At 56.5% G+C, this 14,854-nt stretch overlaps 1 protein-coding gene across 1 annotated transcript in view; it reads left to right on the top strand.

The window, feature by feature from the left end:
- Positions 1-14,854, top strand: part of HMCN2 (hemicentin 2) — a 181,402-nt gene that overhangs the window by 78,068 nt on the left and 88,480 nt on the right. Inside the window, exons 24-29 of the mRNA XM_075324357.1 lie at positions 201-473; positions 553-636; positions 712-903; positions 994-1,124; positions 1,490-1,637; positions 3,373-3,499. Of these exons, the coding sequence (XP_075180472.1) occupies positions 201-473; positions 553-636; positions 712-903; positions 994-1,124; positions 1,490-1,637; positions 3,373-3,499 (955 nt within the window). The remainder of the gene's footprint in view (positions 1-200; positions 474-552; positions 637-711; positions 904-993; positions 1,125-1,489; positions 1,638-3,372; positions 3,500-14,854) is intronic.

Here is a 14,854-nt window from a genome sequence, read left to right as displayed (position 1 = left end):
TGGCACCATCCCCCCACCCCGGGCTCCAGTCCGTGGGCAGGTCTCCATCTTTTTGGCACCATTTCCCCCCGGGCTCCAGTCCGTGGCCAGGTCTCCACCTGTTTGGCCCCTGTCTAGCACTGCTTGCACCGATGGGTTCAGTTTACCCCCCAACATTTTAATGTATCAGTGCATTGACCCGCACGGCGTTTGGCTTGCAGTTCCCCCACGTGTCCACCCTGGCCCCAAGCTGCTGAAGACCCTCCTGGGACGCTCGCTGGCTCTCCCCTGCGTGGCACATGGAGACCCCATGCCCCGGCTCAGTTGGTATAAGGACGGTGTGGCCCTTCGGGTCGGAGACCAGGACTCGCTGCCCGGCCCAGACGGCACCATCAGTGTTCTGGAGGTGCATCTTCTGGACTCTGGCCAGTACCGCTGTGTGGCCTTCAGCAGCGCCGGAGAAGATTCCCTGGATTTCCGGCTGGAGGTTTTAGGTAAATGCTGCCCCGTACCCCTCCAATATGGAAACCGCACAATATGGAGACCACACTAACGTGACACTTTTCTCTTTAGAGCCACCACATTTTAAGGAGAACTCGGACCTCCTGCTGGAGCACAACACACATGATCCGGTGACGGTGACGTGTCCGGTGCAAGGTGAGGATCACAGCGGATCGTAACGTTACTGCTCATTTCGCTTCCATCTTGTATATTCACTATTCTTCCTTCCAGGGACTCCAACTCCAATGATCCGCTGGTTAAAAAATGGAGTAGTCCTCAGCAATAACCTACCGGGGGTCACCCAGCTGGTCAACGGATCCTTACTGATCGAGTCGCCCGTCCCTAGTCACAGCGGCGACTACGTCTGCCTGGCGACTAATGAAGCCGGCTCGGCAAGGAGGAAGACCAAGCTGGTGGTGCACGGTGAGGAAGCATATAACCACGGCAGTGGCGGCAGCATCCGTATCATCCCGGCTCCACCACCCCATAATAACCCTATCATTTACATTACAGCCCCCCCCAGGATCCTGGAGAACGGACAAGCCCAAAACATCTCCCTGATGGCCAGCCAGCCCCTGATATTGGGCTGTGAAGTCAGCGGGGTTCCCTTCCCTACTGTGACCTGGAAAAAAGACGACAGGATTGTAAGAGCCACCAAAATGCAGCCATGACGCAATGTAATAAAGCCACGGTTGTGATAATTAGCGGGAGGCAGAGGCTCCGGAGCAAAGCCGCAAAATGTAGGATAAGGGAAAGGCGACACCTGGTGGTCACACGGCAAAACTGCACTCATGTGCACTGCTTTTTTCAGGTTTTTTTAAAATGCTAAGAGCTTTTTGAAAGTTTTTTTTTCTGGAAAATTTTTTTTTGTTTTTTTTGCAGCCTTCTGATTGGTCAGTGCTTTCTTTAGAGCAGAAGCCATCAGGATCCGCTCCCGAGAAATAACATAAGGTTTAGGCCCAATATTTCTGATGAATGGAGTAGTTAGGCCGTATTTTTATTTTTGCAGGTCACAGAGGGCGCAGGGATCAGCCTCCAGTCCTCTGGCCAGTCCCTCCGATTTCACCGCACCCGTCAGGATGATTCGGGCTCCTACACGTGTACGGCAGTGAACCGCGCCGGGACGGCTCAACGCACTTACCATGTGATGGTGTTCGGTGAGTATCTGAGCAAAACGCATGAAATAGACGGTGATGAGAGGACGACGCTGGCGTCAGACGCGATAGGAAGACGCTGGCGTTAGAGGCGATAGGAAGACGCTGGCGTCAGAGGCGATAGGAAGATGCCGGTGTCAGAGGCGATGGGAAGACGCTGGCGTCAGAGGCGATAGGAAGACGCTGGCATCAGAGGCGATAGGAAGACGCTGGCGTCAGAGGCGATAGGAAGACGCTGGCGTCTGAGGCGATAGGAAGACGCTGGCGTCAGAGGCGATAGGAAGACGCTGGCGTCAGAGGCGATAGGAAGACACTGGCGTCAGAGGCGATAGGAAGACGCTGGCGTCAGAGGCGATAGGAAGACGCTGGCGTCAGAGGCGATAGGAAGATGCTGGCGTTAGAGGCGATAGGAAGACGTTGGCGTTAGAGGCGATAGGAAGATGCTGGCGTCAGAGGCGATAGGAAGATGCCAGTGTCAGAGGCGATGGGAAGACGCTGGCGTCAGAGGCGATAGGAAGACGCTGGCGTCAGAGGCGATGGGAAGATGCCGGTGTCAGAGGCGATGGGAAGACGCTGGCGTCAGAGGCGATAGGAAGACGCTGGCGTCAGAGGCGATAGGAAGATGCCGGTGTTAGAGGCGATGGGAAGACGCTGGCGTCAGAGGCGATGGGAAGACGTTGGCGTCAGAGGCGATGGGAAGACGTTGGCGTCAGAGGCGATAGGAAGACGCTGGCGTCAGAGGCGATGGGAAGACGCTGGTGTCAGAGGCGATAGGAAGACGCTGGCGTCAGAGGCGATAGGAAGACGCTGGCGTCAGAGGCGATAGGAAGATGCCGGTGTTAGAGGTGATGGGAAGACGCTGGCGTCAGAGGCGATGGGAAGACGTTGGCGTCAGAGGCGATGGGAAGACGTTGGCGTCAGAGGCGATAGGAAGACGCTGGCGTCAGAGGCGATGGGAAGACGCTGGTGTCAGAGGCGATAGGAAGACGCTGGCGTCAGAGGCGATAGGAAGACGCTGGCGTCAGAGGCGATAGGAAGACGCTGACATCAGAGGCGATAGGAAGACGCTGGCGTTAGAGGCGATAGGAAGACGCTGGCGTCAGAGGCGATAGGAAGACGCTGGGGTCATAGGCGATAGGAAGATGCTGGTGTCAGAGGCGATAGGAAGACGCTGGCGTCAGAGGTGATAGGAAGATGCCAGTGTCAGAGGCGATGGGAAGACGCTGTTGTCAGAGGCGATAGGAAGATGCCGGTGTCAGAGGCGATAGGAAGATGCCGGTGTCAGAGGCGATAGGAAGACGCTGGCGTCAGAGGCGATAGGAAGATGCCAGTGTCAAAGGCGATGGGAAGATGCTGGCGTCAGAGGCGATGGGAAGACGCTGGCATCAGAGGCGATAGGAAGATGCCGGTGTCAGAGGCGATAGGAAGACGCCGGCGTCAGAGGCGATAGGAAGACGCTGGCGTCAGAGGCGATAGGAAGATGCCGGTGTCAGAGGCGATAGGAAGATGCTAGTGTCAAAGGCGATGGGAAGACGCTGGCGTCAGAGGCGATGGGAAGACGCTGGCGTCAGAGGCGATGGGAAGACGCTGGGGTCAGAGGCGATGGGAATACGCTGGGGTCAGAGGCGATGGGAAGATGCCGGTGTCAGAGGTGATAGGAAGATGCCGGTGTCAGAGGCGATAGGAAGACGCTGGCACCGGAGGCGATTTTCTTTATTTGCATTTTCATCGTTTTCAGTTCCTCCGTCGATTCTCGGAGCCGGATCCGTCCATGAAGTGACGGTGAAGGAGGGCGCGGAGGTGGAGCTGCTGTGCAGGACGTCAGGGCTCCCGGCCCCCCACGTGGAATGGACCAAGGACGATCAGTAAGTGGCGGCTCACGTGAGCGCACAGGACCCCTGATGGCCTTGGTGCAGGGTCGGCATCTTTTTGTGGTGTGGCTTGGGCTCGGGAAGGGTTAACCCTCGCACACATGTTCCGTGGCCTCCACATCTGGGTGCGTTCATGGTCTCGGGGAGGACGGAGCACTCTTTCATGGGAACCTGTTCTCACTCATCAAGGTGTCATTAAGGAGGTGAGAGAGACGGCCGGCCCAGCATTATCCGCGGCACGCCGGGCACATGTGCAGATGACTAATGCCGGAGGAAGCCATGAGCTCACCCCCCGCCTGACACTTTCTTCCCCCACTTTCCTCCTCATCGCTGCTCCTCTTGCTTTTTTTCTTGCAGCGTGCAGTTTGACAACTTGCTTTTTATTTTTTATATTAGGAGGTGCCCTTACCGGCAGCCATTTATACCCATGTCGGTGCCTACGGGCCATTCCGCCCCTTTGTGGCTGCAATGACCAGTACGTGCCCACTGCTGTATGGGCCGAGGCCATAAGCGTGTGCCACTTTCGGGGGAGGGTGGAGGGTCGGAGTGAATGTGATGACACAGGACAGGGCGGCAGAGGAGGATGGGAGCGGGGATCCGGCACCTGCGAGATCCGGCAGCTGCTGCCGTCCATCCGGGGGCTGACCCTCCTTAGAAACCGCAGCAAAACAGAACAGCTCTGGGGGTCCTCCTGGCAGCCATGTATCCTCGGGGTCCCTGTACGGAGGAGGGAGGGGGCGGCCGTGCGGTGCGAGAAGCATCTGCCGCCAAGACAAATCCTCATATCCTCCTGCTAGAATCATTCACAGTGACCAGTGTAATAGCAGCCACACCGGCTCGCAGCACGGACCGCACAGACCAGCGCAGCAGTCACTGGCACGCAGCACGGACTGTACAGACCAGCACAGCAGTCACTGGCACGCAGCACGGACTGTACAGACCAGCGCAGCAGTCACTGGCACGCAGCACGGACTGTACAGACCAGCGCAGCAGTCACTGTACGCAGCACGGACTGCACAGACTAGCGCAACAGTCACTGTATGCAGCACGGACTGCACAGACCAGCGCAGCAGTCACTGGCACGCAGCACGGACCACTCAGACGACCCCCAGATATACCAGCGCGGCAGTCACTGGGACGCAGCACGGACCACACAGACCAGCGCAGCAGTCACTGGCACGCAGCACAGACCGCACAGACTGACCCCAGATATACCAGCGCAGCAGTCACTGGCACACAGCACGGACCGCACAGACAACTCCACATCTACCAGCGCAGCAGTCACTGGCACGCAGCATGCACCGCACAGACCAGCGCGGAAGTCACATAGATCATAACCTGGAAAACAAGTGTCCATCAAATGCAACCGAAGGGTCAATAAAAAAGAGAAAGGGCACAACCACAATGCATGATCCAGTCCACCCCGCAGAACTCACCTCACCCTCCTGATCCCACCAGACCAAAGACAAAGGACTTCACACAATTACATCACGATTTATGTTATTTTGCTCTAAAAAAATATCTCAGCCTTATCTGAAGCCATTAATATGTACCACTGTGACTGCTCCTGAGGTCAACTGTTTATATAGTCACTGCTCTTACCGCAAAGAACCAGCTTCTGGGTTCAGCTCTTCATATTGTCACTGCTCTTACTGTAGAGAACCAGCTCCTGGGTTCAGCTGTTCATATAGTCACTGCTCTTACTGTAGAGAACCAGCTCCTGGGTTCAGCTGTTCATATAGTCACTGCTCTTACTGTAGAGAACCAGCTCCTGGGTTCAGCTGTTCATATAGTCACTGCTCTTACTGTAGAGAACCAGCTCCTGGGTTCAGCTGTTCATATAGTCACTGCTCTTACTGTAGAGAACCAGCTCCTGGGTTCAGCTGTTCATATAGTCACTGCTCTTACTGTAGAGAACCAGCTCCTGGGTTCAGCTGTTCATATAGTCACTGCTCTTACTGTAGAAAACCAGATCCTGGGTTCAGCTGTTCATATAGTCACTGCTCTTACTGTAGAGAACCAGCTCCTGGGTTCAGCTGTTCATATAGTCACTGCTCTTACTGTAGAAAACCAGCTCCTAGGTTCAGCTGCTCATAAAGTCACTGCTCTTACTGTAGAGAACCAGCTCCTGGGTCCAGCTGTTTATATAGTCACTGCTCTTACTGTAGAGAACCAGCTCCTGGGTTCAGCTGTTTATATAGTCACTGATCTTACTGTAGAGAACCAGCTACTGGGTTCAGCTATTCATGTAATCACTGCTCTTACTGTAGAGAACCAGCTCCTGGGCTCAGCTGCTCAAAAAGTCACTGATCTTACTGTAGAGAACCAGCTCCTGGGTTCAGCTGTTCATATAGTCACTGCTCTTAAGGGGGCTTTACACAGTAGCGATATCGCTAGCAATTTCTAGCGATAGCGACCGTGTAAGTACCCGCCCCCGTCGCGCATGCGATTGTTTGTGATCGCTGCTGTAGCGAACATTATCGCTACGCAGCGTCACACATACTTACCTGGTTGGCGTCGTCGCTGTGACTGCCGAACAATCCCTCCTTCAAGGGGGAGGGACGTTCGGCATCACAGCGACGTCACCACAACGTCACTAAGCGGCCGGCCAATCAAAGCAGAGGGGCGGAGATGAGCAGGACGTAACATCCCGCCCACCTCCTTCCTTCCTCATTGGGGCCGGCGGCAGGTAAGGGGACGTTCCTCGCTCCTGCGGTGTCACACATAGCGATGTGTGCTGCCGCATGAGCGATGAACCACAACGCTAAACAACCCTTACCGATTTTTGACTTTGGGACGACCTCTCCATGGTGAACGATTTTCACTATTTTTGAGGTCGCCTAAGGTCGCTGGTAAGTATTACACGCTGCGATATCGTTAATGACGCCGGATGTGCGTCACTAACAACTTGACCCCGGCGACCAAACATTAACAATATCGTAGCGTGTAAAGCCCCCTTCTTCGGCGCTCCATTGGGAGACCCAGACGATTGGGGTGTATAGCACTGCCCTCCGGAGGCCACACAAAGCATTACACTAAAAAGTGTAAGGCCCCTCCCCTTCTGGCTATACACCCCCAGTGGGATCACTGGCTCACCAGTTTTCTGCTTTGTGCGAAGGAGGTCAGACATCCACGCATAGCTCCACTGTTTAGTCAGCAGTAGCTGCTGACTCTATCGGATGGAAGAAAAGAGAGCCCATATGGGGCCCCCAGCATGCTCCCTTCTCACCCCACTTGCGGTTTGTAAGGTTGAGGTACCCATTGCGGGTACGGAGGCTGGAGCCCACATGCTGCTTTCCTTCCCCATCCCCCTGAGGGGCTCTGTGGAAGTGGGATCTTACCGGCCCCCGAACCCTGAGGCCGAGCTCCATCCACAGACCCAGAGACCCTGCTGGAGGAGCTGAGTACAGTCAGGGACAAGGCCCTGCAACGTTCAGGTACTCTGTGTCCCCGCACAGACAGGCCACGCACACTCCAGGCTTGCTGGGTGTGCTAGTGCGCCGGGGGCACTAGCGCTGCGCGCTCGGGTTAGAGTCACTGCAGCTTAGCTGAGTGATTTTTGTCTTGGGAACTACCGCGCCGGCCGCTCCGGGAGCGGCGGCGCCGCTGGGACTTGTAGTGCGCCGGGGACTCGCGCTGCCCGCGCTTTTACGGCGGCAGCGCTCATAAATCTAGTCCCCGGTTTTTGCGGCCTAGCTCCGCTTCGTTCCCGCCCCCACCCTGTCAATCAGGGAAAGGGAAAGACGCTGTGCAATAGGCAGCGCCGAGGGCTGGAGCCTGATTTACATGCTCCAGCCCTCTCACTGGGCACAGTGGGGACGCAAGTTTCCCGCTCTTGGTCTCAACACGCCCAGGGACCGCCCCTCTCCACAGGACGCCGGCAGCCATTCCTGCATGCAGTCTGGCTGGAGAACGGACACAGGCTCTGGGGGACTCAGACAAGGGACTCTGGCGACCACACACCCGCGTTTATGCGGGCGGTAAGCTGCACATAAGTGCTGGCCCCACTAGTGCCACAGTGTTATTTGGTGCATTTTTTCCCTGTACCATATATATTTATATTGCACTGTACAGTCGCTTCTTGGCTTATACCCTCATTGCTCTGAGGAGACAACAACATGTCATCCGCAAAACGCAAGGGTGCCAAGGCACAGGCGGTACGCACTGCTTGTGCCGCATGTGGGGCTAATCTACCGGCAGGTTCCAATGACCCCCATTGTGTGCAATGTTCAATCCCTGTGCCACTTCGTCAGCCAGAGTCTATGGTAGTAGTGGCCCAGGCAGAGACGCCTGTGAACCCTGCCCCGGTGACGGGGACAGAATTTGCAGTTTTTGCTGATAAGATGTCTGTGACTATGACAAAAATCCTGGAGACCTTGCAGTCCAGGCCAGTTTCTCAGACCATGGACACTGCTGTGTCTATGCTCTCCGGTCCCCCTCAGTTGGAACTAATCCGTACTTCAAGGGGGTCCCAGGCATCACAGGCTGAAGACTCTGACTCGGATGACAGTCCCAGGCAGCCTAAGCGGGCTCGCTGGGAAAGACCCTCGCCGTCATCACACTGGTCAGGGTCTCAGCGAGACGAGGCTCTGTATGAGGAGACAGAGGTGGGTGATCAGGAGTCTAGTCCTGACACCGCACTCAATTTGGATACGCCAGATGGTGACGCTATGGTAAATGACCTTATAGCGGCCATCAATAGGCTGTTGGATATTTCTCCCCCAGCCCCTTCTGCTGAGGAGGCAGCGGCACAGCAGGAGAAGTTCCAGTTCCGGTATCCTAAGCGTAAATTGAGTACTTTTCTGGACCACTCTGACTTCAGAGAATCAGTCCAGAAACATCATGCTTACCCAGATAAGCGTTTCTCCAAACGTCTTAAGGATACACGTTATCCCTTTCCCTTATGTGTTTCTGTGAGGCAAATCCCGGGATATGAAGGTGAATTATGACTCCAGTCATAATCCCTCATCACTCCCTGGCAGTGCCCCCTCCCTTCTTGTTCTCAGTGTTCCACTTACACCTCCATGGCCATGTCCTGTGATATGGAGATGAGGTGGTGTGGGAACAAAGGACACAGGATGACTCCCTGCCGTCACCCTGTAACAAGAGTTGTATCTCATTACAAGGCTATGGAAATAGCCAGACAGAACGACTCCAGTAAAAAATGGTTCATATCTCGCAAGCCATATTTCCGATAAATATGGCAACCATAAAAATGGTGTCTCTGCATGCGGACGATGCCGGCACACCCTTTTTATGGGAGCAGGACATTGGGAAATGCCCCAGGCGTGATATCAGCCAATGGGGAACTGGCAGACAGGTCATGAGTCCCCTCGTTCTGTAGCTAAATTCATAACTGTCACAATGAGAGCATTGGCGTCTGCCTACGACGCTCCCAGGCAAAGTTATGGCCAATATCCCCTTTGCTGGATAATTCTGATCCATGCAGGGGGAGTGGCAGTGCTTCCCTGTGAGGTCACTAAGGTAGGAGGGGACCTGGATTGCCCAGGTTGATAACCCTACTTCGGCCATTTTCCAGTGGTCTTTTCGCTGGGGGCACGTGTAGGAAACATCTGTGGGAAGGATCCTAGAAACCTGGGTACAGCGCCCCCCTGTGGCCAGACGCAACAAGGTAACTGCTGGAACTGTGTATGCCTGTTTGTAACCCATGCTTTGATTGTAACTGTACTCTGACATATGTATATTCTGTAGATTCCCTATTGTATATATTGTAGTTTCTAGTGTGCTTTAGGCTGATTAAATTATATAATTAATCTTGGGCTGTTCTGTTATCTCGATCTTGAATCCCACGTCTGTGTGTTCGGCTAATAGTTACCGTAAATCGGTTGGTGGCAGCGAATTGTGCCAAGGATTATTGTGGGGAGGCCAGTGAGATTCGGGGAGATTTTATATATTCCGCCCGCGGAGGTCGGGGGAATATATACCTTACTCTCACCGGGGACCCTTCAATAATCGGCATAAGTAGTATAGCGGCCTCCTTGCTTATGGTCGGGCAATTCCATAATTGGCCTGACTATAAGAGGGGCGCTAGAGAGCGCGTCACGTGCTCTGTCTGTCGGTCGGGAGGTATAAAGGAGGGGTGACCCCCACTTGTTACCCCCCGATTGTGACGTACTGGTAGCCAGCGCGGGGGATTTCTGAGTGACCCCCCCCCGGTGGTTTGTGACATATTGGTGGCATAGCGGTGGGATCGAGATAATAGTGTGTGTGAGTGTGAGACCCATACTCCCAGACACTAAAGACTGCCTGCAGCAGCTGTGGCTGCTGGGGTCTTCAGACTAGCTCAACACTAGAGTGTCAGAGTGCAGATACTGTAAGGTGTGTGGAGGCATCAGGTGTCAGTTCTGTGTCAGTGACCAAAAGTCTGCAAGAATGGCTGATGGCACCAGGAGCAGAGCTATGCAACTGGCCAATGCTAAAGCAGGAGCCGAAGAGAGGGAGGACGGTGCTGTGGGCAGTAATGAGGAGGTTGCCCACGAGTCCTCCAGGAGCTCGACGCCAGAAAACCGTTCTGCAGAGGACAGCGCACAAGCTGGCAATTATGGACAAGATGAGGAGCAGCTCACCCAAGGGTCCTCAACGAGCCAGATGCCAGCCCTCCGCTCTGCAAGGGACAGTGAATCACCAGGCTCCGCAGCGGGCCGCAGATCACCACGTGCCATTCCACCGAGCCTGGGAGGCTCGGATAGCCTTCTTCAAATGGCTATGGCCCTTCTCCAGGCTGGAGACCAGAAGGGCTACAAGGAACTCCTGGCAGAGCGCAGGGCAGAGCGGCACGCAGAGCGTGAGGCTGCGGAGCGAGAGCGGCAGGCAGCGCGTGAAGAGCGAGAGCGAGAGCGACAGGCAGACCGTGACTACCAGCTGCAGCTAGCTCAGCTCCGGCCCTCATCAGCCACATGTGACCTTCAAAACACCAAACTTCCAAAGGTCCGTGTTGAGGACTTCCCAGTGCTGGAGAAGGATGGAGACTTGGACTCTTTCCTGACTGCTTTTGAACGGACTTGCTTGCAGCACCATCTGAACAAGGACCAGTGGGCCAAGTACCTGACCCCCCGTTTAAGGGGTAAGGCCCTGGATGTCCTTGGGGACTTGCCTGCTGAGGCAGATCAGGGCTACGACACCATCAAGCGGGCCCTGATCCAACAGTACAACCTCACCCCGGAATCCTACCGCAAGAAGTTCCGGAGCCTACAGAAGGGACCAAAGGACTCCTGGGCTGACCACAGGCGGGCACTTGCCCGAGCTGCCGACCACTGGACCCAAGGCCTGCAGCTTTCCACCGGACCGGAGATCCTGGACTTGTTCATCACGGAGCAACTCTTGTGGAACTGCCCTGAGGATCTCCGCCAGTTCATCCGAGACCAGAAGCCAAAGGGGTCCACGGCTACAGCTGCCCTTGCCGATGACTACACCAACAACCGGGCTCCTGAAGCCAGGAGAGCAGCCACCAGCAGCACCTGGAGAGGGGGTAAGATGAATTCTGCGACTGCCCCACCTGCCCCTAGACTGCAGGGGGTGTCCCCCTCAACTCCCCTCTCCAGGCCCGTGGCAGAACCAAGACGGTGCCACCAGTGCAACCTACCTGGACACTTCAAGGCCATGTGCCCTCAGCGTCCCAAGGCCCCGGCTCCGTCCCCGTCCCAAGGGCCGCCCAAGGTGTATTGTGTGGGTGGGGGTGGTGGTAGGTCCCTGGACAGCTTCCAACCTGTCACCGTCGGCCGGTCTGTGACCATAGGACTGCGAGACAGCGCCTCGGAGGTGACTCTGGTGCGGCCTGAGATGGTGTCCCCCCAAGACTTGATCCCTGGAAAAACCCTCGCTGTCTCCGGGATTGGAGGCACTGACCCGGCGCTGCCTGTTGCTGACATTTATGTGGACTGGGGCGCAGGGCGAGGGGTGAGGGAGGTGGGGGTAACTGATCGGATCCCTGCAAACGTGCTACTTGGGACAGATTTGGGGCAGATAACCTCCCAGTTTGGGCCCCAACCAAGGGCTGAACCTTCAGCCAGTACTGACATGCCTCCGGACAATGTTAATGTGTTATCTATGAATGATGTAAGGGAGGAGGGAGTGAACTCTGATATTTCTGCTTGCATAGACACCATAGACACACACTCAGCTGCAGCTGTGACAGGGGAGGGGGTCAGAGAAAGGTGTGACAATGCCTCTACAAGTAACCAGCCTGTGAGCTGGGATCTGTTGCCCTCTGCAGGGATAAGCAGAGAGCAGGGTGCTGCAGGGGGAGGACCAGTGTGTGGGGTGGGGGCTACCACAGCAAATGTGGGGTCCCCAGAGATTTCACAGCGGGGTTCTGTTGCTGCAGGAGGGGAACAGGCAGGTGAGATTGGGGCCGGTCCAGGAGCGGAAGTGCTCCCAGGTAAGATCTCGGTGCATGGTTCCCCCACAACCGGGGTGTCAGGAAGCCAGGTCGGTCTGCCTGAACCGGCGACTTGGTCAGGAACGGAGGAGGAGCAGGCACGACCCACGGTCGCAGCGGCTGTGGCCGCTGTCACCCGCAGTGGGAGTGCTGGAAGCCAAGGGGCCTCCCGGAGGTCCGATAGCTCTTCCCCTTCTGACCAAGTGGCAGCCGAGTCAGGTGGAGGCCAGGACACAGGTCCCGGGGTACTGACCGAAGATGTGACAGTCTCGTCGATTCTGGCCACATCTAGTCAGGGGTTTCAGGCAGCGTTAGAAGCTGACGACAGCCTGAAAGCTCTTAAGGAGCAGGCGGCACAGCCTCCCTCGGACTCGGACCCGGAGCGAGTGGTCTGGGACCAAGGACGGCTGTACCGGGCCACGGTCCAGCAGGGTTCACCGGAGGCGTGGCCCAGGGACCGACAGTTGGTGGTACCCTATCCGTTCCGGACGGAGTTGTTGCGGATCGCACATGAGATTCCGATGGCCGGACACCTAGGGATCGCTAAGACCAAGGCCAGGTTAAACCAGCATTTCTACTGGCCAAAAATGGGGGCCGATGTGGCTGCCTACTGCCGTTCGTGTGAAACCTGTCAGAGAGTGGGGAAGGCGGGGCCACGCCCCAAAGCCCCACTGGTATCTCTGCCAATCATCGATGAGCCTTTCAGGAGGGTGGCTGTGGATCTGGTCGGCCCGCTGGCCATCCCCAGCAGCTCCGGGAAACGCTTCATACTGACGGTAGTGGACTATGCCACCCGGTACCCAGAAGCAGTGGCCTTGTCGTCCATTCGGGCTGACAAGGTGGCCACCGCATTGCTGGAGATTTTCTCCCGAGTGGGTTTTCCCCAGGAAATGCTCACTGACCGGGGGACCCAATTCATGTCCCAGCTGATGGAGGCCCTCTGTAAGCAAGTCCAGGTGCGACATCTGGTGGCCAGCCCGTACCATCCACAGACTAATGGCCTGTGCGAGCGGTTCAATGGCACCTTAAAGCAGATGCTTAAGATGTTGGTCGACTCCCATGGGCGTGACTGGGAGCGGTATCTCCCACACCTGTTATTTGCTTACCGGGAGGTTCCACAGGCCTCAACAGGATTCTCACCGTTTGAGCTCCTGTACGGGCGACGTGTGCGGGGCCCCCTGGCTCTGGTGAAAGAGGCTTGGGAAGGGGATTTGGCCACCCCTGGAGTGTCGGTTATCGAGTATGTCATGCGCTTCCGGGACAAAATGCAGGCCTTGACGCAACTGGTACACGACAATATGGCTCAAGCCCAGGCCGATCAGAAGCGTTGGTACGACCAGAACGCTTGTGAGAGGACCTACCAAGTGGGTCAAAAGGTGTGGGTACTGGTCCCCGTACCACAGGACAAGCTTCAGGCAGCCTGGGAAGGCCCATACCTCGTGTACCAGCAGCTCAACCCTGTAACGTACCTGGTCACCCTGGACCCTGCCCGTGGAAGGCGGAAGCCCTTCCATGTGAACATGATGAAGGCACATCATGAGCGGGAGGCATGTGCGCTCCCCGTGTGCAACCTGCCCGAGGAGGGAGAAGCGGAAACCCTCTTGGATATGCTAGCCCAGGTTAGGGCAGGCGGATCCATTGAGGATGTGGAGGTTGGCCACCAGCTCTTGGAGGACCAACGGTCCCAGCTGTGGGCCACCCTACACCCCTTCCGGGGGTTGTTTACCAACCAGCCCGGAAGGACTGACTTGGCTGTCCATCACGTGGACACTGGGGATCATCCCCCGATCCGGCGTTCAGCATATCGGGTCTCCCTGGAGGTGCAGCAACACATGCGCCAGGAGATTGACGAGATGCTGAAGCTGGGGGTGATCCAGGCATCCAACAGCGCTTGGGCCTCGCCTGTAGTCCTCGTCCCTAAGAAGGACCGAACCACTCGGTTCTGCGTGGACTACAGGGGGCTCAATGCGGTCACGGTCGCCGATGCGTACCCAATGCCACGCATCGATGACCTGCTCGATCAGTTGGCCGGGGCTCAGTACCTGACCATCATGGATCTGAGCCGGGGATATTGGCAGATCCCCCTGACTCGCAAGGCCAGGGAACGCTCTGCCTTTATTACCCCATTTGGACTGTACGAGTCCACGGTGATGCCATTCGGGATGAGGAATGCCCCTGCCACTTTCCAGCGGATGGTCAACACCCTGCTCAAGGGACTTGAAGGGTACGCGGCCGCGTACCTGGATGACATTGCCGTCTTCAGTCCCACCTGGGAGGACCACCTAGAGCATCTAGCACAGGTGCTCAGGCGGATCCACCGGGCAGGTTTGACCATCAAGCCGGGAAAGTGTCAGCTGGCCATGAGCGAGGTCCAGTACCTCGGTCACCGGGTAGGCGGGGGAACACTGAAGCCCGAGCCTGAGAAAGTGGAGGCCATCGCATCCTGGCCCACCCCCAGGACCAAGAAGCAGGTGATGTCCTTCTTGGGGACCGCTGGGTACTATAGGAGGTTTGTTCCATGCTATAGTAGCCTGGCAAAGCCCTTGACGGACCTCACCAAGAAGAAGCTGCCCTCTGCAGTCGATTGGACAATGGACTGCGAGACAGCCTTCCGGGCCCTAAAGGACGCCCTGTCCAGCCCGCCCGTGCTACAGGCAGCCGACTTCACGCGGCCGTTTGTAGTACAGACCGACGCCAGTGACTTCGGCCTCGGTGCGGTGCTCAGCCAGGTGGACTCTGCGAGCCAAGAGCACCCAGTCTTGTACCTGAGCAGGAAGCTGTTACCAAGGGAAGTTGCCTATTCCACGATGGAGAAGGAGTGCCTGGCCATAGTGTGGGCCCTGCAGCGTCTGCAACCCTATCTATACGGGCGCCACTTCATCGTGGAGACGGACCACAATCCCCTCAGCTGGTTGCACACCGTCTCTGGGACGAATGGGCGATTGTTGCGA

The sequence above is a fragment of the Anomaloglossus baeobatrachus genome, chromosome 9, assembly GCF_048569485.1.
Source record: "Anomaloglossus baeobatrachus isolate aAnoBae1 chromosome 9, aAnoBae1.hap1, whole genome shotgun sequence".
NCBI lineage: Eukaryota > Metazoa > Chordata > Amphibia > Anura > Aromobatidae > Anomaloglossus > Anomaloglossus baeobatrachus.
The sequence above is the reverse complement of the archived record's forward strand: the minus strand, read 5'-3'. Positions and strand labels throughout refer to the sequence as shown.